The sequence below is a fragment of the Trachypithecus francoisi genome, unplaced genomic scaffold (assembly GCF_009764315.1).
Source record: "Trachypithecus francoisi isolate TF-2019V2 unplaced genomic scaffold, Tfra_2.0 Lachesis_group13, whole genome shotgun sequence".
In the NCBI taxonomy this organism is placed as follows: Eukaryota; Metazoa; Chordata; class Mammalia; order Primates; family Cercopithecidae; genus Trachypithecus; species Trachypithecus francoisi.
The window spans coordinates 113,746,669-113,770,842 of NW_022681458.1; the positions used below are offsets into that span (position 1 = coordinate 113,746,669).

At 33.5% G+C, this 24,174-nt stretch overlaps 1 protein-coding gene across 1 annotated transcript in view; it reads left to right on the forward strand.

The window, feature by feature from the left end:
• The window catches only part of DPP10 (dipeptidyl peptidase like 10), a 720,618-nt gene that overhangs the window by 634,887 nt on the left and 61,557 nt on the right, over positions 1-24,174 (forward strand). The window contains exons 12-13 of the mRNA XM_033231721.1: positions 7,939-7,977; positions 13,500-13,607. Coding sequence (XP_033087612.1) covers positions 7,939-7,977; positions 13,500-13,607 — 147 coding nt within the window. The remainder of the gene's footprint in view (positions 1-7,938; positions 7,978-13,499; positions 13,608-24,174) is intronic.

Consider the following 24,174-nt stretch of genomic DNA (forward strand, 5'->3'; position numbering starts at 1 on the left):
CGAGTAACTACATCGGCTAGTTTTTTGTATTTTAGTAGAGACGGGGTTTCACCGTGTTAGCCAGGATGGTCTCGATCTCCGACGTGATCCGCCCGCCCTCGGCCTCCCAAAGTGCTGGGATACATGAGCCAGCCACATAATGTTTTAAAAGTTATTCGAAATGATAAATGTTTGAAGTGATGGATATCTTAAATACACTGATTTGATTATTGCACCTTGTATATACATATCAAAATATCACAGGTGCTCCAAAATATGTATGATTATTATGTATTAATAAAAAATTAAAAATCAAGGTATAAGTAAAGTACTATGAAGAAAAGAAATCTCACGTGTGCAGTTAAATGAGTTTTGACAAATGGATATATCCCATAATTCACACCTCATCATGATGTAAAACATCCCTATTATCCCAGAAAGCTTCTTTGTCCTCTTTTCCAATTAATATCAGTTCTCAGAGGCAACTAATATTCTTATGTCTATTATAAATTGGTTTTTCATGTTTTTAAATTTCATATAAATTCACTTATACAATAACAAAGTTATTAGAAATAAATCTAACAACTTACAAAAGAGAATAGCTCCAATAAATAAACAGATGAGAAATTGTAGTAGAGAAATATAAACTTTAACATGAAAATAAAATTTCAGGAACTGAAAAATACAATGTTTGAAATGAAAACACTGAATAGGCAATTCAGAAATAAATGCGTGTGTTTATAGTGAACTGATTTTCAACAAATGCATCAGAACACATATCAGGGAAAGGACAGCCTCTTTAGTAAATATTGCTGGGAAACTGGATGTCAATGTGTGGAAAAATGAAACGAGATTTGTATCTCTCACCATATACAAAATTCAACTCAAAATAAAAACTAAACCATAATTTCCAAAACTATAAAACTACGAGAAGAAAACAGAGAAAATGCTTATGGACATTGGTCTACGCAAAGATTTTATGGCTAAGACTTCAAAAGCACAGACAACAAAAAGAAATGTAAATTGGTACAGCTATTATGGAAAACAGTATGGAGGTTTCTCAAAAAACTAAAAATATAATTAACATATGGTAGTAGCAATTCTACTACTGGGTGTTTATCCGAAACAAAGGAAATTAGTATATCAAATACATACCTGCATCTGATGTTTACTGCAGCTGTGCTCATAATAGTCAGGATGTAGAATCAGCCTAAATGTTCATCAATAAATGAATATAGTTTTTAAAAAGTATATATGTATATTTTTTTAAAAAGTGTGTGTATGTGTGTATATGTATATATACATAAAACATTCCATTGTACATATACAACGGAATACTATTCAGCCATAAAAAAAAAGCATGAAATTCTGTCATTCATGGCAACATGGATAAGTCTGAAGGACATTATGTTAACTGAGATAAGCGAGTCAACACAAAGATAAATATTACATGTTTTTGCATCTATCTGGGAGCTAAAAGAAATTGAGCTTATAGAAGTAGAGGGTAGAATTGTGTTTATTAGAGTCCGAAAAGCTTGGGTGGAAAGGTTAGAGAGTAGTTAGTTAACAGATACAACATTACAGCCATATAAAAAGATTAAGTTCTAGTGTTCTGAAGCGCTGAACGTTGAATGTGGTTAATAATGATTTAGTGTATATTTTCAAATAGCTAGAAAAGAGAATGTTGAATATTTAGAACACATAAAAAATGATAAATGTTTGAGGTAATGGATATATTAGTTATCCTGACTTTGTCATTATACATATTTTACATGTATCAAAATAGCACTCTGTATTTATAAATATATACAATAATTACATGTCAACTAAAAATAAAGGAAAATACATCACCAAAGTGAATGTATGGAAAGGAAGAATATTTGAATAATTTTACATCAATTAAGATAAAAAATAAAGAATGAATTAAAGATAAATTTATTTAGTAAATTAAATAAATTTAATTCATAATTAGAAATCTTGCCACAAAGAAAACTCTAGAAGCAGGTGGATTCATTGATGGATTCTATCAATTACTAAGGAATAAATCCTATAATTCCTTGTCTTCGTTTGTTTTGTGTTGCCATTGCAACCTACCACAGGCTGGGTAGTTTATAATGAACAGAAATTTATTGACTTGCAGTTTTGGAGGCTGGGAAATTCAAGATCGAGGGGTTGGCATCTGGTGAGGGACTTCTTGCTGCATCATCCCATGACAGAAGGGCAAAGAGAGGGTGAGAGAGAGAGAAACAAAAGGAGGCTGAACTTGTCCTTTTATAAGGAGCCCACTCCTGTGATAACAAACCTACTACCATAATAAAGGCATGAATCCATTAATGATGGCAGAACGCTCATGGCCTAAATACCCCTCAGGATTCTACCTCTTAATACTGTTGCACTCTCACAATCACAATTAAATTGTAACATGATTCGGGAGTGGGGAGCAAATATTCAGACACTATAACATTCTTACTAAGGAGTGTATGATAGCATCCCTATACTCCTTAGAAAGTGAAGAAGAAAGATAACATTTCAACTAATATTTTAAGAGTAGGATAATACTGATACCACAACTAGACAAGAAAAATACAAGAGACGACATTTTAGACTGATCTCTCTCATTAACACATGTAGTAGTCTGTTTTCATGCTGCTAATAAAGACATACCCGAGACTGCACAATTTCCAAAAAAAATAAATAAATAATAAGGTTTATTGGACTTACTGTTCTGCACGTCTGGGGAGGCTTCACAGTCATGGCAGAAGGCAAGGAGGAACAAGCGACATCTTACGTGGATGGCAGGAGGCAACGACAGAGCTGGTGCAGGGAAACTCCCAATGCAAAATCATCAGATCTCGTGAGATTCATTCACTATCACGAGAACAGCAAAGGAAACACTCGCCCCCATAATTCAATCACCTCCCACCAGGTTTCTCCCACAACGCATGGGAATTGTGAGAGTTACAATTCAAGATGTGATTTGGGTGGGACATAGTCAAATCATATCAACACAAATATGAGAAAATCCTTAAACATATCAATACTCAATTCCAGCAATATAAATAGAGGATAGTGCATTATGATCAAATGAGGTTAATCCCAGGAATTTAAGGTTGGTTTAATATTGAAAACCAATCAATATAATTTATTATATTAAGAAAAAGGAATTAAATATCTTGGTAGATGAAGAAAAAGCAATTGATAATATTCAAAACCAGTTCATGATAACTTTCAACATAAATGAATAAGAAGAGACATCCCCAATCCGTTAAAAGATACTCATAAAGTACCCCCTTACTGAATGTGCAAACACTAACCTTATTCATGTTAAGATTAGCAGTGAAATAAGGGTATCCATTCTCAGTATTGTGATGCAAACTTTTCCAGAGGCCGCACTTAACAAGGAATCAGGATAGTGTTAGGAAAGGAAGAAGTAAATCTGTATTTATAGATAACAAAATTGTGTACATTTAAAAAAAAAGCCTACAAAAAACCCTAGAATACAAAATCACAATATGTAAGGAAGCAAATGGGGTAAAATATAAACAGGTGGCAGGTAAGTCCAGAGGATATTCAGGTTTCTCAAACCAGTATTCTAACTTGTCTATAAGTTTGTACTTGTTTCAAAATAATGAAGAAACAACAAAACATAATTTCTATATGTTAGTGATATTAAGTAAAAAAAATCCGTTAAAATACCATTAAAACCCTTAAAACTTTAAATTCACAATTATAAACTTAACAAATATTGTGAAATACCCCAATACCGAATACTACAACGTTGCTAAAAGGCATTTGAGAGACCTAAATAAATGGAAGCTATTCCATGTTTTTAAATAGAAAAGATGAATATTGTTAAGATATTAATTCTACCCAAATTTAACCATAATTTTAATATAAAACCAATTAAAGTCCCTTCTGATTTTTTTGTCAGAACAGACAAGCTGTTTTTAAAATTAGTACGGAAACAAAAAATACCTGAACAAGTCAAAGCAATCCTGTAAAAGAATAAAATTGAAGGAGTTAGCCCTACCTGACTTCAAGAATAAATAAAAAGCTGCAAAAACCTAGAGATGCTAGTGGAGGCATAAGGACCACAAATAGGTCAACTAAATTGGTTTCCAGAGAACAGACCCACGTTTATATGATTGATTGATTTTCTACACAGGTGCTAAGGCAGTTCGATGGAGAAAAATCGTGCTGAAATAATTGGCATCCCTGTTGGATTAAAACAAAAATGATATTCGACATCTCATATAATATTCTAAAATCAATTTGGGATAAATCATAGCCCTAAATTTAAGAGCTAATACTGTCAATGTTCTAGGGGAAAATATGAAATAAAACCTTACTATACTGAATAAGGCAAAAAATCGTTAATTACGAAATAATAAATTGGACATCAATAAAATTAGAAACTTCCCATGAAAGACACCATTAAGGAAATGGATCTGCAAACTACAGTCTGGAAGAAAATAGTTTGCAAAATGTGTATCAGAAAAAAATACATATAAAGAAATTCTATAACTCAATAATAAAAATACAACCTCATAAAAACATCAAAACATGTGAACAGTTACTTATAAGGAAGAGAATGAACACATGAAAAAGTACTCAACATTTGGCGAGGTATAGTGGCTCATCCTTGTAATTTTAGTAATTTGGGAGGCTGACGTGAGAGGATCTTTTGAGGCCAAGAGTTCAAGACCAGCCTGGACAACAAAATGAGATCCCATTACTATATACAAAATTAAAAAATAAGAAATAAAAGTATACAACTTCATTAGACATTAGCAAAATGTAGATTAAAATTATAACAATATAATACTACACATCATTAGAATGACTACACTAAAATCACAAAAATACTGACAACATTAACTGTTAAAGAGGACGTGAAGGACAGCAATTCTCATTCTTTGCAGGTGGGGATGTAAAATAATACTATTACATTAAAATAATATTTTAGTTCCCAATAAAATTAAACATATATGTAAATATAATTTTTTGTGTATATATGAATGAGACACACACACATATATATACACACACATGCACATATATAAAAACGTACATTATAGGCCAGGTATGGCGGCTCATGCCTGTAATCCCAGCACTTTGGGAGGCCGAGGCATGCAGATCACCTGAGGTCGGGAGTTCGAGACCAGCCTAACTAACATGGAGAAACCCTGTCCCTACTAAAAATACAAAATTAACCCGGCATGTTGGTACATGCCTGTAATCCCAGCTACTTGGTAGGCTGAGGCAGCACAATTGCTTGAACCTGGGAGGTGGAGGTCGCTGTGAGCCGAGATCATGCCCTTGCACTCCAGTCTGGGCAACAACAGTGAAACTCTGTCACAAAAAAATACAAAAAACAAACAAACAAAAAACAAACCCATACATTATAATTCCATTATAAAGTATTTGCGCATGAAATGAAAATGTGTCCACCAAAGGATTGGTGAAAAACCGTCTGTAGAGAAGCTTTATTTACAATAGCTAAAAAGTAGAGACTATTTAATTGTCCAGTAACAGGGAATAGACTTTAACGTAAGGTATAGCTACACAATGGAATTCTACTTGGTAGTAGAAACAAAATACTGATATACTCAACAACATGAGTGAATCTCAAAAACATGTGGTGTGAAAGAAACCTCATACTACACAGTACATAATATGTATTTAATACATGATTTCAATTACCTGAATTTCTAACACAGGCATATGCTATCTCTGGGGAAAAAGATCAGAAGTGATTGCCTTTTGAGAACCTCCGGGGAGGAGCATGAGATAATGTTTTGGGGAGAAATAAAGGTCCTATAACTTGATGGGATCAATTTGTCAAACTCATCACATTATATACTTCAAATCTGTGCAATTCACTATAGGTGAAAACTTTAAAACATATTATTTAAATAGTCTGTGAAGAAGAGATCTCAAGAGGCAGACTTCTCTTTGAGTAGAATGATGAGTATAGTCGTGGAAATGAGATAGTTAAATGAACCATTTGATGCTCTTCTCATTAAGCTTGTATTGTTAGAAAATTCGTCTCTTTCTTTTGGCTAGATTATAGGTTGACTGGGATTTCTCCATGTATCTGTTAAAGTGTTCTGGCTGGTTTCTTATTTGGCTGATTAGTAAGTCATTTAAAAACTGGCCTACAGGCCAGCTGTGGTGGCTTATGCCTGTAATCCCAGCACTTTGGGAGGCCAACGTGGGCAGATCACCTGAGGCCAGGAGTTTGAGACCAGCCTGGCCAACATGGTGAAACCCTGTCTCTACTAAAACTACAAAAATTCGCCGGGCATGGTGGTGCACACCTGTAATACCAGCTACTCAGGAGGCTGAAGCAGGAGAATTGCTTGAATTTGGGAGGCAGAGGTTGCAGTGAGTCAAGATAGGGCCACTGCATTCCAGCCTGGGCAACAAAGAAAGACTTTGTCTTAAAAAGAAGAAGAAGAAGAAAAAGACACAGGCCAGCCATGGGTAGCTCACACCAGTTATTCCAAACTTTGGGAGGCCAAGTGGGGAGAATGGCTTGAGGCTAAGAGTTCGAGACCTACCTGGGCAACATAATGAGACACCGTCTTGATTTTTACATAAAAAATTAAAGTAAAAATTTAAAAATCAGCCTACATATATTGTAGTTAATTAGAGAAAGCCCTTCTAGATAAAGATATTGTAAATATTTTCGTTGCATACAGATAACTGCAAAGATAAATTAAAATGCTTCAATAGAAAACAGATACAGTAATCCTATCATACTATTGATTTGACACCTTATTGATATTGTAATATATTTTATTCTATGTATGGCGTTTAAAAAACTTTGTATTCTGTTAATTGAAATAATGAGACAAACAATAACACATGAAGTTTTGGGCTCTCATGGATTCTACCAAAACTTGGTGGTACTAACAAGCAGTGGCATTGGTGTCTATTTTATTTCTGTGCTTTATAGATATCAATAATGGTTATTACTAGAGTGTAAATGGAGAACAAAGAAATGATTCAGTTAGTTTTTTTTTATATCTTCATGTAATGAAGATATATATAAAAAAAAATGCCCTGAAAAGAGAAAGTGATCAATTATAATATAATCATAACATGAATTTAGAAAAAAGAAATTAGTATTTTAAAACCTATAAATAATTTATTATTAACAATTTGAGATGGATACCTCTGCATATAGGACAATCCTTCATATATTGTTACTTATCTTTCTTAATTCAAATAGTTTTATTATAGAATCATTTCTTTCAGGAAACCACAAGATATTTCATGTCATTACATGTAAACAGTATTTCTAAAGCTTGTTTTTTCTACATATATTTAACTTGAGGTTAAATTAGTCTAATTTTGCTTTTTGTAGTATGATTTTGGCTCTCATCTATTCCAAGACTGTTTTGAAGGGCCACATAATTTTGTCATTTCAAATGTTTCATGTTTTTCTCAAAGACTGAGTTACTACTGATAAGAAAAAAAGAAGGCCATGATTATGAGTGAATTGAATATTGAAAGAATGTCTACTTTTTAATTTTATTCCTGGCTGCTTGCCCAGTTGCTTTGAAGGACTTAATAATTTTGTCTCCCAATGATGCCTAGAGGTGAAAAGAGACAGTGTCTGGAGGTTCAAAACAGTTTGAATGAGGTAATCAAACAGAGCTGGAAAATGATCCTCTATCCCTGGTGAGGTACTGCTGGGAATTCTGAAAGAGTTCACCAAAGAAAAGACTTTATAATTAAATTATCATTTAGTCCCTATTCTCTACTTACTCATTCAGATTAAATCAATAATGACAATGAAATCTCTCATGGTATTTCACCAGTTGAAGAGAGGTAAAAAAAAAAAAAAAAAAAAAAAAAAAACCCGATGAAAACTGTGTTTTTAAAAAGTTAAATTTATATATGCTCATTTTGGTCTTTAGATGCTTCATGGAGTTACTTGTTTTGTTTCAGAAATATGAGATGACATCAGATACGTGGCTCTCTAAGCAGGTACAGTATAGGTGGTCTGTCACATCTTGGCCATTGTGACCATCCTGTTTACCCATTTCTTATGTGATAACTTTCTGTGAAAAGTATGAGTTTAAGGCTTTGCTAGGTTTGACAGAGTGATCCTTTTTCATTAAAAGGATCACTTATCACTTGGACTTTATATGGCACCATTTGTGAAAAGGTTCCTTCCATTTTTTTATGAGACATAAATTGCAGAATAACTGCCGGGATCACTTTTTAAATTATATGGGTAAGTATACTTTTGTGTAGATGAAGGAGAAAAACTCAGGACCTAACCAAACTGGAAATCATTAGCATTGTTCAAATTGTCTGAAAAATTGACCTGACCTTTACATAAATTGATCATGGAGATTATCCAAATAAATACTTCTCTTCTTAGTTGTATTCTAGCTCACAATTCTAGTTTGTGACATAAATGAGGCTGGAATCAAGATGAACATGACAGACTAAAAACCTAATCACCGTTACATGGTCTCATCCTGGACAATTCAGAAGGAAACACAAAGAACTTTTTAAAATATAGCTGAATTCATTTTACTCTTAACTCCATTACTGAGTTTTTACAAAGAGAAATAATATGTGTGGTATGGTTTGGTTTGGCTTTCTTTTTGTTCTTTAAAGCCCTCTTTTATTTTATATTCTGTCTGTGGTGTTAATGACCACCCACCCGTATTTTGAACCTTCACATTTATCCAGACACTTCAGTGAGTTCTGAAATATCCAAATTTATGCTTGCCATCTCCTCCTAAATCTGTAAAAGTAGCTTCATACTCCCCAGGTCTAAACTGAACTCATTCCTTTTCCAGTCAGTCTTATTTATTTTTATCATAGGAGTCAATGACATAATTATCCATGCAGATCTTAAAACTATTTATCTAATAGTCATCCTTGAATCTTTTCTCGTTTTTATCTATATATAATTAATATGTACATATTTTACTTTCAAACATCTCTCAAGTCAATTTACTTTCCTCTAATTCACAAACACTGTCCATGTTCAAACTACAGATCCAGCACATCTCAACCCCTCAGGCACCTGCCAATCTGTTCACACTGCAGGCTGACTGAGTGACCTTTTTAAAATATGCATTTAATTGTTGCTACTAGCATTCCCCTCATACTTGCACTTCCACAACTCAAAGAACTTTTCTCTCTTCTTTCTGTCCTTCAGATAAAGACCAACATCCTTAAAAGGTCCACAAGTGATGAAAGTGAAAACTTTTTCAGCTCTGTGTCATAGAATCATTTTACGTGTTTTCTCCAGTCTAGCTACATGGACCCTCATATGCACAGGGACTTCATGAGTGCCCTTCCTTCTGAACAAAATTCCCTCAAACTTCCTTATTTGAAGCCTATTTCTTTTTCAAACCTTGGCTTAAATCACCTACATAAGAAGTCACTTCCTCTAGCCTAACCAAATCACATCTCCCAATAAAAGTTATATTAAAGTCAAGTGTAATCTTTGTGTAACACTTACACAATTATTGCTATGTTTTTTTTTTTTTTTTTTTAGCTAAGATACAAGGGTGTGAGGATGTTTATTTTTTGCTCCTAATTGTAAATCAAATGCCTAGTATAGAGTTCGAAATGTAAGAAGAGCTCAATAGATAGTTACTGAATGATTAAGAACAAAAGTAAAAAGGATTATAAATAATTGTTTGTCTGAAGGGTAGGTAGATGGATAGACACAGATTCATGTTTGTATATATATTATGAGTATATGTGTCTTTATACATGATTATCTATTAATATAAATACTTTTACCTTAGTCAATATACAAAATAAAATGGAAAAAATCTCTGATTTTGCAGCCAATAATAGACTCACAAGTTTCAGTTAGATGCAGAAAATAAGAACAATGAAAAATATATAACACACAATACTGATGCATTCTGAATTTCCCTCCGTTATTAAACATCTTTTGCTGTTACTTTTATTGCCAGTGACATTCATAATAGTTTAACATATGTTAACATAATGCATGTTCTTTAGAGATTATGCTATCTAATTTTTAAATCCCAAATTTATGAATGTTTAATAGAAACTTATTTTAAAAAACAAAGCATCCAGTTATTATTCAGTTAGTAAATGCCGTTGGTCATTTTTCACAGTTGATTTTTTTCTTCAGAAGCTCTAAGAGAATTTTATGAAATACTTAGTGTTATATGAAATTTAATGGATGAGCATGGTAGCATTAATAAGAAGTAGCAAATTTCTAAGATAATTATACATTTAATAGAATCATCATGTACTCTTTTTGCATAGTAGATAAGGCAAAGAGAAGTAGGCATGCTTAGCCTAGCTTTCAAGGGACATGCAGTTGGGATGACCACTGTATGATAGATTTGGTCAAGGGATAGAGTCCAATATCCCCAGTTCACCATATTGTGTGTCAAAAACACTGACTTGTATAATGTCATGAAACTGAGCAGTGAGATTGGCACTGCTTGTATGGAACTGAATGTTTATCACCAGACATTGTCAAGTGTGGGGGGCAGATTTTTTAGTCCAGCAAGGCGTTTGAGATTGTAGCCCTCATCTTTTCCTTTTCTGAACTACTTGTAAGGTACTAGAACTGGGAAGAAGGCAATGTAAATGGGAGAATGCTCATATATATCAGTATATGAGAAAAAAGCTATTAATCTTTTGAGAGAAGTACAAAGGGAGAATGGTAAGGTAGGAGTTGCTATGTGAGGGTAAATCTGGTGGATAGAATGATATATATAACTAGTATTTTTGTTCATTGTATCCATACATTCATCTATTCACCAATTATGAGTTGGGACCTACCACATCCTACGCAATAGAGCTAAACAGATAAAATTTAAAATTTAGTTCAGTTATTAATTGCCTAGTGAAGGAAGCCAAAAAGTTAATAGATCAATGTAATAGACTGCACTGGAAGCCATGATAAAGATGAATACAAGATACTTTTTAGAATATCTGAGGAGACATTTCCTAACTAGGGAAATCTTTGAAATTCTTTTGTTTCATGAGAATAAGTAAAAAATGAATAAGATTTAGCAGAAAAAGGAAGACGAAAAGGTTGTTCTAGACAAAAGAAACTCCAAGAGAGAAATATCCCACAGGAGCAGGAGATGGAACAAATAGAATTATTGACTTTATTATAGTTGAAAGAAGTGATTCACCCAGTCAAGTATTTTGTCAGTATCCATTATATGCTCAGTTATACAATTTTTCCAACCTTGAATGGTATATTACTTTAGAAATTTAAATTTATTACATATGTTACTTATATTTTCATGAATGTTCATAAGGCAGATAAGGAAAATATCCTTGTTTTACTGTCAAGAGATGTATTATAAATGAAGCTAAAATCAGACTGTTCAGTATATTAAAATACTTATTAATTGCCTGATTCATTCGGTAAATAATTATTGAACTCAATTTACATGATATTCACTGTTCCAGGTGCTACAGATGCAATAGTGAAAAATACAAGTTTCCTGCCTATGGGGCGTACATTTACAGAGAACTGCATGCATACGTACATACATACATACATACATACATATGTAAATATGAGACTGGTGCATAAGTAATTGAGGTTCTTGCCATTACTATTAATGGGAAGAAGGCAATGTAAATGGGAGAATGCTCATATATCCGTATATGAGAAAAAAGCTATTCATCTTTTGAGAGAAGTACAAAGGGAGAATGGCTTTTAATGGCATTACTTTTCCTGGCAAGAACCTCAATTACTTCTGCACCAATCTCATATATACATATATTCATATATGATATGTACATATGTACATACATTCATATACATACTTTGCCATCAAAAGTAATAGCAAAAACCACAATTACTTTTGTACCAATCTCATGCATGCATACATACATACATTCATATACAAGCACATACATACACAAATCATACACTGAATGGTGTTAGTTGCTGTATTAGTCCATTCTTGCACAGCTGTAAGAGACCAGGTAATGCATAAAGAAAAGAAGTCTAATTGGCTCTAAGTACTGCAGGCTGTACAGAAGCATAGTAGCTTCTGCTTCCAGAGAGACCTCAAAAAGCTTCCAATCATGGCAGAAGGCAAACATGGAGCAACACTTCACGTGGCCTGAGAAGGTGAAAGAGAGGGATGGGGGAGGCATTATACACTTTTAAACAGCCAGATCTTGTAATAACTCATTCACTCACTGTCATGAGATAGCACCCAGGGGATGCTGCTAAACCATTCATGAAGGATTCATCCCCATGATCCAGTCACCTCCCACCAGGCCCCACCTCCAACACTGGGGATTTCAATATGACATGAGTTTTGGTTGGGACACAGATCCAAACTATATCAGGTGCTATGGAAAACTAGAAAGAAAATAAAAGGAGATGATAGATGTCAGATAGAGCTGGATGGTCTGACTTTCCTAGTCTCACTTTATATAGAGTAATAAGGAAACACCTTATTGATAAGGAGATTTCAGACCAGAGACCTGAAAGAGGTAAGAGGAAGAGCCAGACCAAGAGAATACAAAGTACAAAAGCCCTGGAGCAGGATCGTGCAGGAACCGAGTGAAGAAGCAAGAAAATGAAAAATATGAGATCAGAAAGACAGTAGAGGGCCAAGTCATCTAAAAGGGCTTGAAGGTGACTGCGCAGAGCTACTCAGGACCCATATCAAAGCCTTGCTTTATACCATATATGTAATCACTCTCATGAATCCAGCAGAAAAAACTCAATGTTTCATCAGATAAATCTATTTTCTTAATGTTTGTGTATATATATGTATATATACGTGTGTATATGTAAAATATATGTGTGTATATATGTATATATGACTTTCATCAATTAATTTTCAAAAATAATTCTATTGATTTAATGTGTCACCAGAGTTTAAAAATTATCAAATGGGCTCACAGTTGTAGTTGGGCATTTGTGTTTCTGTGTTTGTGGAGAGATGAGCAGTAAGGATGGTAAATTTGAATTAAATAACTTTCTATAGAATCCTTTCAATTTTGTGGCCTGTTGTCTTATGTATTTTCAGTAAATTTATGAATACATTATCAGAAATGAACCTTCAAGTACCTACAGTTGCTGAAGAAAGGATTTCAAAAAATATATTACAGAATTTTATAATTAAAAGATTTATTTTGATAAACTGGTGCAGATGTTTTCATGTTCCTTATCTTTGAAAGATATATCACTAAACACAATCCCATGTGAAGATATGACAGTTCTTGTTTGAACCAATTTAGAAAGTGTCTTTAGTCTAATAGTAAATCATTCATATCCACCATGCACAAAATCTTCTTATCCTTCCCACAACTCAACCACATATGTATAGAATGTATCAGATTTACTTTTAAAAAACTAAAAAATAGCATACATTCATTTATTTAGAGTAGTGTGCCCATTTTCCTAACTAATTTTAAATCAGTATTTGGTATAACCCATGAAGGAATGAACAGTAAGCAGCACAGGTTGCACGCGTCTTTTTGAGATTGTTCTGTGCTCTTCCATATTTTAGAATGAGGAGCCCGTGTTTTCTAGAGATGGCAGCAAATTCTTTATGACAGTTCCTGTTAAGCAAGGAGGACGTGGAGAATTTCACCACATAGCTATGTTCCTCATTCAGGTAAGTGCTTGCTTTTTTCCATGTTTTGATTTCATTGTCCTCATGTCACTGAAGGCCCAGTTCTTGTGGCATTCTAAACCTCTAGTTCATGGCCGTGAAACCCAGCCATATATACAACTCACAGACATCTTAGGAAGAGGACGTCCATCCATAGCCATACATTCAAGCCTTACCTTCCCAAAAAACAGTCTCAACACTCAGTACAATTTAATGAGTTAGATGTGTGTCCTGTGAACTGAGGGCTTTGGGATATAGAATTTAATAAATAAAAACCTCCCAACTTTTGAGGACCTGAGGCAATCTAGAGAAGATTTTTTTATTCAGTGAATACATATAACCTATTTTGTACAAGTAATATTTTCCAGGTGCTATAAAAGTTTTAAATACTCAAAACAACCTAAATATCCACCAAAAATTGATGGTTGAATAAATTATGGCACATCTCCAAAAGCAAATACAGTGCAGATTTTTAGAAACAGGATAAAATAGATGTTTTATGTTAAATAACATAGATTTCATGTTATAAAGTATAATCTATGTTATATTTTTATAGACTTTCTGATAAAAAGAGGGGAAAGGTTACTTTTTAAGCTAATCAAAGAATATGAAGGGTTTATACAGTTTTGTTATTTAAAAATTAGTAAATTCAGGTAGTTAGTTTAAATATGACAAGGCTAATGAGTCAATCTGAATTTAATTTCCAAGAGCAAGCATTCATGAAAAAATAAAGCATCCTTCAAAATCATATACATAAATACTCTAGTCTCACACATGGGTTAAAGACTCTAATGAAAAGTCACCGTGGCTGAAATGGGATCTTTATGAGAGTTTTACAAACTAGCTAAGAGTAATTTTGTACTTACAAAATATAGAATAAATATAAATATGGCAAGGATACCTAACTGACCTTAGTAATCTTATGTTTTTAGAACCTTTAAGACCTGGGCACATTCTCAAATGATTACCATTATCTATATACATTTGTATTGGACAGCTTCATGCTTTTGAGTCTCAAAATGTTATGTCAATAGTTTAAAATTTGAAACTTGTTCAGCGTCTGTGCAATTAAAATAATTGTCATTATTTCAACTTTAATTTTAATGAAGACTGAAACAAATAATTTGGAACACATACAATTTCCACAGTACAGATGTAGATTGATTTTCATAGTATATTATTAAGGTGGAAAAACAGGTTATAAACTAATGCATAATGTGATCCTATTTATGCTCTAAATAAATGTATGCATGTATAGATGCATAAAATTTTGGATGTTTTTATATCTATGATTCTATAAGTCAGTTAATTATATCTATAAGTCAGATATAATTAAGGGAACTTTTTTATGAAACTGAAGGGAACTAGACTAGCGAATTACCTTACTTTATAAACGTTTGCTAATTAAGAGTCAACTTGGTTATCACAAATATTAGAGAACTATTTTGGCCCCCAAAATAACACACTTTCCGAATCTTATAACTGATTAAAACACTTCATTGAATTTTTAAATTTCAGTATTTTATATTCAAGAAGCTCTGTGAAAAATGTAAGGAGTAAAGAAGATTACATACAAATTATAGATATTTATGAGAGATAGTGAAGGATAGGAAAACTTGCACAGTACATCTTTGTATATGTAATTCCCCAAAGAAGACAATCTGTCCTTGACTGTAGGTACCTTGTTGTGCTATCAAATACTAGATCTTACTCATTCTGTCTAATTGTATTTTTGTATCCATTATTCAACAAATAAATAAGAGAAATAGTGTCTTTTAAAAAGTATGGCATTGGGTAGGGTTGTGATGTTAACATGTAGGAATTAAAATATTTATACACACCCAAACCAAGAGTTTTTTTATAAGCCTAGGGAAGAAATACCTTCTATTTTACAGTCAAATCAGCCTAACATGTAGGCTAATTCCTGTATTTCTGAAATATTCAGAAGAAAAACTTAATAAAGTTCTTACATTGTGTTTACTTTGTTCCTCTTCTCTATGGAGACTATAACAAAGCCTTCGTTGAAGTAGAAAACATTTTTCTTCTATTCTGGTTGCTGTTCAAGTAATTTGTGGTTTGCCTCATTGAGAAATGAACATGACTACATGATTATTTATGAATATTTTGGCAATTGATTAAAATTAGTCTACTTTGCTAATGAGTCAGAAGTCAGTGCTAGGTAAATGCAATATATACCTAACTTTAAACACACACAAACACAATCACATACATTATTTTAGGAAATAGCTTGCACTACCTTGCCTCAATTTAAAAATAGCTAACAAAAAAGCTATTTATGATTTATTTATGACTGCTTAATTGGCATTATGAACTATAAAATTCTGAAAAATTCAAACTGAATAAACTGATAAAGGAGTATACAAAATCACCCACAATATCATTACCTCACATTCTCACACTTTTAATCCATTATTGTGTATATGTTAAATTCTTTTTTACATGAGAAATATATAATTTTCCCCTAAAGATTGCAATTATAGCACAATATACATTTATAACATTAAAATAATAACTAATGAGCATTTTCTTAAAACATTTAATTGTATTCCTAATATTTAACATTTTACATTTTTCTTAAATGTGATTTTAATAGCTGCTCAGCATTACATCAAGCAGATGTACCATACTACACTTATTTATTTATTTATTTATTTATTTATTTATTTATTTTGAGACAGAGTCTCACTTCATTACCCAGGCTGGAATGCAGTGACATGATCTCAGCTCACTGCACCCCTGCCTCCCGAGTTCAAGCGATTCTCCTGCCTTAGCCTCCCGAGTAGCTGGGATTACAGGCACCCACCATCATGCCTGGCTAACTTTTGTATTTATAGTAGAGGTGGGTTTCACGGTGTTGTCCAGGCTGGTCTCAAATTTCTGATATCAGGTAATCTGCCTGCTTCAGCCTCCCAAAGTGCTGGGATTACAGGCATGAGCCGCCGTGCCTGGCCTGTACTGTATTTAAATGATACAAGTTTATTTATCATTAAAGTTATTTCTGTATTTTGATGTTAGAAATGATTTAGAGTTAAAAGCCCTTATAAACACTTTATTTATAATTCTTCCCACAAAATTATATTTCTAGATGTTAAAAGATACACAGGCGGAGTATATCCATATGTATGTGTTTAGGTTTTGATGTGTAATGCCAAATTCGCTCTCCAAAAAATAGTACAGTAATTTACTGCCTAAACAGTAGTGCATGCCAGCATTGATGACTTTTACCCCCTTTTCTTCACTTGCCATGTTACCTAATTCTACTTAAAATTGTTATGCCTGAAAAGTGAGAAATGACAGAACTGGGACCTTGGCCACCAACAGTCAGCCAGATCACCTCTGCAGTACTTGGCGCTGACCTATGTTTGAGAGTTTACTGGTTCACTCAGAATATATTTATTTGTTTGAAGTACCTTACTACATGAAATTACTAAATTTTTGCAAACATTTGCTCTCTCATATTATCAGTAAGTACATAAAAATCATTAATTAGAGACCAACCTGGAAAATTATTGCTTTCAAGCTATTTTCATTATGGAGAGTGATGATTGTGATTACATATATTTTAGGGTTTTTTTTTTTTTTCTCTCATTTACAAGAGCGGTCCTTGTTAAAGTGATTCCAAAGGATACAAATAAAAAGAGCAAAGAATGCATGTGTTTTCCTCCAGTCTTCATTTAAACATTATTTTAATTTTATAGAAACTGCAGTATTGCATCCTGATATGTCAAATTTAAATTTTAAATGCATACTTTTCCCACAATGCTAAATAATTTTGAAAAAAAATTCTTTAGAAGATTAATATTGAGTTGACTGGATGTGCATCAATAACTATTATTTGTTGTTCTGTGTTTAATTTACTGGCAATTTGTTGTAATGATAGATGTCACTGTATATAAAGCTTATTTGTATTGTGGATTATTTCTTTAGTATTGATTAACAAAAGTGGAATTGCTGGATCAAAAGTAAAAGATTTCTGAGGCCTACTAGATGTATTTCCAGATCACTTTCAGTATGAATATATGAAAGCAAAATTTGTGAGTGTTTTCTCCACTTTCATATATTCTATTAAAGATAATTTTTTTGAAAACTATGACTTTTCTGAAATCTATATAGCTAAAGAAATTGTTCTTCTGGATAGAGTGTTTAGTATGCATTTTAATATCAGTTTATGTACTTCCTGAGTTATACACTGATACAAAACTTTTTACCCCAGACCATTAAACTTTTGATCACTTCAGATATTTGCCCCTTCACTCCCTGAAAAATAGTTGTTATGTTGACCTCAAACTTCTGAATTCTCATCTCAGGAACTGTAACATTCTACATCCTGCCATTCAGGCTGCAGCAAAGAGATAGTTTTTTATCAAAGATATAGCACCTTTTTCTCTCAAATATGGAGTAAGCAGAGTTTTCATTGTGTTCAGTCGTTCAGATTCATAGGCATAAGGAACGGCCCTGTCATCTTCTAAAATTGTGTTAAATGAAAAATTATATGTTGGTGAATCCATTCACTTTCTCTATTCAGCAACACGAAGTTTTACCCATGAGACCTTATGATTTCACTTGGAAAAATTGTAAGTACATTATTCACTGCAAATACTGTGGAAAATAGTATGCCCCCAATCCACAATTTTATCACCTAATCAACCCAGTAAAATTTTTGCATTAACTTTCATTGCTGTATCTGATTAGGACATTGTCTGAAAACAATTAGCTCATCTCATGTGATGAATAGATGGCAAATTAAAGCATGCTATTTTTAAGCACTACAACATTTCCCTTATTTAGAAGCTATAAAAGTTAAAATTTAATATAACAAACTTGAATGAATAATGTGTAATTAGGTAAAAAGCACATGCACCGTTAAACTTGTATTGATACCGAATGTGTTTCTAATTTGTAAATAGAAGTATAAAACTAATATTTAACTTCCTTGAGCGGGATAAAATCTCTGTGAATTCAAGGGCACTTGTCTGATGTCTTATGTTCCAAATAAAAACTCTATTTCAAATTTCCAGCCCTTTTTTAAGAATGAGTGAACTCACAAGGTTTGCTGCTTTTTAGTCTGAAATTAAAGATGAAATATTAGTTCAATTTTAAATACATTATCATATTGCCTTTATCAAAAGTTCACTACAGTTTTATATTTATATGCAGATTTCTAGTCTATCAAGTTAATACTGCAGAGATTATGGATGCACAGAAAGAAACAAATGTTACCGTAGAGTAAAAACTGCTGTTCTTTCCTGCTTTGTTAAGTGACATTTCCTGTGATTGTATTTCTGCTGAAGGTGCTTGAAAACCTAACTGAAGTACAAACATCCCTTTGTGAAACCTGCTCAAATCCCTTGATATTTATTTTTTAACTGTCGCTCAGTCATCTACCATATTCTGATTGGTATTAAGATTATTAACCAGATCAAAATTAATGTGCCCCCTGCTGTGACATTCTTATATAGGTTATTAGAAGGTAAATCTTTGCTATTATATGCAAAATGGGGGTTCAACCTATTCCCCATACCACATTTGCCCTAATAGGTAAAAAGCAAGCAAGGCAATTACAACTGTTTAAAATAAATCAAAAGGTTGTAGGGTTGTTATTATGGCTTCTGACAAGGGATCTTTTGGTCCTACACTTGAAAGTATAATATTTTGAACTAAAAGTATCATTGAAGTAAATAGTGTATAGTTTTATTTTTTTATATTCTGTTCAAACATTTTTCAAAGCATTGAGTTTTTACTCATGGCAATTTTAATGTTACATTTCATTTGTCTTTAAAACACACACACACACACACACACACACACCCCAAAGTATCTTGAAAAACAGAAAATAATTAACCTAGAAATCTGTGGGCCAAAAGTTTCTCTAGATGTTTTCAAATATTGAGAAAAGTTTCTTCACTTTTTTAATGTTTTGAGATTTTTTTTATCTTGAAATTGGCATCAAAGATGCACTAAAACCTTGAAATTTTAGTATCCCGTCCTTGGCTCATTCAAAGCAGAGCCTGGAAATGAGTAAGAAAGAGGAGCTATCCACTGAGTTATTTTTCTGTGGGAACTTGGCAATAAAATGTATGACTTTAGGACTCTGTGCCAGCCTTTGGGTTGTGCAGGTCTCATATCTCACAATGTATGTAATGTAAGTGTCTTTGCACTTACATCGTTAGTCAACAAATACTTGTAAATCACAGTGGTACATCAGATAGTATACAAAGAAGGAGATACAAAGAAGTCACAGGCTTGCTGTTGACCTAAAACAGTTAGATGTCTAGAGAACTTCCACTAAGAACACAAGATAGACTTCTTTGGCAGATATTGAAATGCAAATACACACCAATAAGAACATTTTTCAAAGGAAGATTCTGTTAGTACACATGTGTAGTAAGCTATAGAATGCCTTTTTAGTTTACACTTTCAGTTGTATGGGAAAATAGATGTTATAATAAAACTGTCCCATATGAACCTAATTCTGAATTTATTTTTACCAAAAATGCATTGAAAGTGTTACTCAGCTGACAGAGTACACTCTCTGAAGACAATGCAATTGAATTGCACAAATTATAACATTTAAAAGGTCAGACATTTAGAAACAAAATATAATTTCTATTCATAGTTTCAAGAAGAAATCAGCAAATACTTAGAACTAAATGAAAATACTACATATACCAAAATACGTGGTACATATAAACAATAATTTTTAATATATGCAATAATGTTACATGCATACATGAAATTATGTATATATCCAATGTCAGAATTTAGAAAAAGAAGAGAATAAATTCAAATGTAAAAGAAAGCAAATTAGAAATGAAAGAGTAGGCTGGGCGCAGTGGCTCATGCCTATAATCCCAGCACTTTAGGAGGCTGAGGTGGGCAGATCACCTGAGGTCGGGAGTTCGAGACTAGCCTGACAAACATGGAGAAACCTCTTCTCTACTAAAAATACACAATTAGCCGGGCATGGCAGTACATGCCTGTAATCCCAGCTACTAGGGAGGCTGAGGCAGGAGAATGGCTGGTAGCTGGGAGACGGAGGTGGCTGTGTGCCAAGATCGCGCCATTGCACTCCAGCCTGGGCAACAAGAGCGAAACTAAATCTCAAACAAACAAACAAACAAAAAAATGAAAGAGTAGCACTTATTAAGCTAGTAAGCAAACATGAAATAAAGCGGTGTGATAAAACAAATAAGTTCTTTGGAAAAAGAAATTAAATCTATAATAGCTATCAAGGGTAATAATAACTTGGACAGCTCCAAAGTATAAATAATGGAAACGGACAAATTTTAAAAACATTAAAAGAATACTATGAATAACTTTACGTTGATAAACTTGAAATCTAGGAGAAATGGATGTAATCCAGAAAAAAAATCAAAAATCAGATTTAAGAAACAATCAAAATCCTCCATAATGTTAAGAAAATGGAATCAGTGATGTAAAATGTTTCACATCAGGGAAAGGTTGTTTTTAAAACTGAATTTAACCAGATATTCTAACAATATGCACTTCCAATTTTATGTTATTTTGAAAATGAAAAAAGATGGCATATCTTTAGTACAATTTATGACATGGGTATCATCTTGTAACCAAAACCAAATTAAGACAATATGAGAAAGGACAGTATAAGAGAGTTTAAAAATACTGAACCAATTATTGACAAGTTGACTTATTTAATGCGTTTAAAAAATGAACTCATTTTTCACAAAGGAATGCAAAATTTGCTTAAAATTTCAAAAATATATAAGATAATTAACTGCATTTAAATCTTCATGAGAAAATTATAATCACCTTAATAGATGCAGACATAGGATCCAACAAAATCCACAAATTCAGTATTCAAAAATTCAAAGTTCAACAAAAATCAGTATTCAAAAACCTTAGAAATTTGGGAATAAAGGGAACTTCTTTTAGGTGAGAAAGACACTTGCCAAAAGGTTCATTAATGTAGCATAGTTGATAATGGAACAGTAGTAACAGTCCCTTTAAAATCAGCACTGAGATAAGGAATCAGAATGAAGTAACTTGAGTATATCCAAAACCAGAGATAATAGTTTTGTGGTTTGTTTGTTTGTTTATACTTTAAGTTCTGGGATACATGTGCAGAAGGTGCAGGTTAGTTACATAGGTATACACGTGCTATGGTGGTTTCCTGCACCCGTCAACCCATCATCTACATTAGGTATTTCTCCTAATGCTATCTCTCCCCTTGCCCCCCATCCCCTGACAGGCCCTGGTGTGTGATATTCCCCTCCCTATGTCCATGTGTTCTCATTGTTCAGCTCCCACTTATGAGTGAGAATATACAGTGTTTGGTTTTCTGTTCTTGTGTTAGTTTGCTGAGAAAGATGGTTTCCAACTTCATCCATGTCCCTGCAAAGGACATGAACTCATCCTTTTTTACAGCTGTATAGTATTCCATGGTGCATATGTGCCACATTTTCTTTCTCCAGTCTATCATTGATGGGCGTTTGGGTTAGTTCCAAATCTTTATAATCCATTCTAATCAGTGTTCTCTATCTATGTAAAATGATTAAGGAATAGAATGATAGTATTTCTTTTTTTTTTTTTAAATTATACTTTGTTCTAGGGTACATGTGCATAACGTGCAGGTTTGTTACATATGTATACATGTGCCATGTTGGTGTGCTGCACCCATCAACTCGTCAGCACCCATCAACTCGTCACTTACATCAAGTATAACTCCCAATGCCATCCCTCCCTCCTCCCCCCTCCCCACAATAGGCCCCGGTGTGTGATGTTCCCCTTCCCTTGTCCAAGTGATCTCATTGTTCAATTCCCACCTATGAGTGAGAACATGTGGTGTTTGGTTTTCTGTTCTTGCAATAGTTTGCTGAGAATGATGGTTTCCAGCTGCATCCATGTCCCTAAAAAGGACTCAAACTCATCCTTTTTTATGACTGCGTAGTATTCCATGGTGTATATGTGCCACATTTTCTTAATCCAGTCTGTCACAGATGGACATTTGGGTTGATTCCAAGTCTTTGCTATTGTGAATAGTGCCACAATAAACATACGTGTGCATGTGTCTTTAGAGCAGCATGATTTATAATCCTTTGGGTATATCCCCAGTAATGGGATGGCTGGGTCATATGGTATTTCTAGTTCTAGATCCTTGAGGAATTGCCATACTGTTTTCCATAATGGTTGAACTAGTTTACAATCCCACCAACAGTGTAAAAGTGTTCCTATTTCTCCACATCCTCTCCAGCACCTGTTGTTTCCTGCCTTTTGAATGATTGCCCTTCTAACTGGTGTGAGATGGTATCTCATTGTGGTTTTGATTTGCATTTCTCTGATGGCCTGTGGTGATGAGCATTTTTTCATGTGTCTGTTGGCTGTATGAATGTCTTCTTTTGAGAAATGTCTGTTCATATACTTTGCCCACTTGTTGATGGGGTTGTCTCATTTTTTCTTGTAAATTTGATTGAGTTCTTTGTAGGTTCTGGATATTAGCCCTTTGTCAGATGAGTAGATTGCATAAATGTTCTCCCATTCTGTAGGTTGCCTGTTCACTCTGATGGTAGTTTCTTTTGCTGTGCAGAAGCTCTTTAGTTTAATTAGATCCCATTTGTCAATTTTGGCTTTTGTTGCTGTTGCTTTTGGTGTTTTAGACATGAAGTCTTTGCCCATGCCTATGTCCTGAATGGCATTACCTAGGTTTTCTTCTAGGGTTTTTATGGTATTAGGTCTAACATTTAAGTCTCTAATCCATCTTGAATTAATTTTTGTATAAGAAGTAAGGAAAGGATCTAGTTTCAGCTTTCTACTTATGGCTAGCCAATTTTCCCAGCACCATTTATTAAATAGGGAATCCTTTCCCCATTTCTTGTTTTTGTCAGGTTTGTCAAAGATCAGATGGCTGTAGATGTGTGGTATTATTTCTGAGGGCTCTGTTCTGTTCCATTGGTCTATATCTCTGTTTTGGTACCAGTACCATGCTGTTTTGGTTACTGTGGCCTTGTAGTATAGTTTGAAGTCAGGTGGTGTGATGCCTCCAGCTTTGTTCTTTTGACTTAGGATTGTCTTTGCAATGCAGGCTCTTTTTTGGTTCCATACGAACTTTAAAGCAGTTTTTTCCAATTCTGTGAAGAAAGTCATTGGTAGCTATTGTCCCTGTTTGCAGATGACATGATTGTATATTTAGAAAACCCCATTGTCTCAGCCCAAAATCTCCTCAAGCTGATAAGCAACTTCAGCAAAGTCTCAGGATACAAAATCAATGTGCAAAAATCACAAGTAACAGACAAACAGAGAGCCAAATCGTGAATGAACTCCCATTCACAATAGCTTCAAAGAGAATAAAATACCTAGGAATCCAACTTTCAAGGGATGTGAAGGACCTCTTCAAGGAGAACTACAAACCACTGCTCAGTGAAATAAACGAGGGCACAAATAAATGGAAGAACATACCATGCTCATGGATAGGAAGAATCAATATTGTGAAAATGGCCATACTGCCTAAGGTAATTTATAGAATTATAGTATTTCTAAGAATACTTTTTGAGTCAAGCAATATATATTTTTTAGA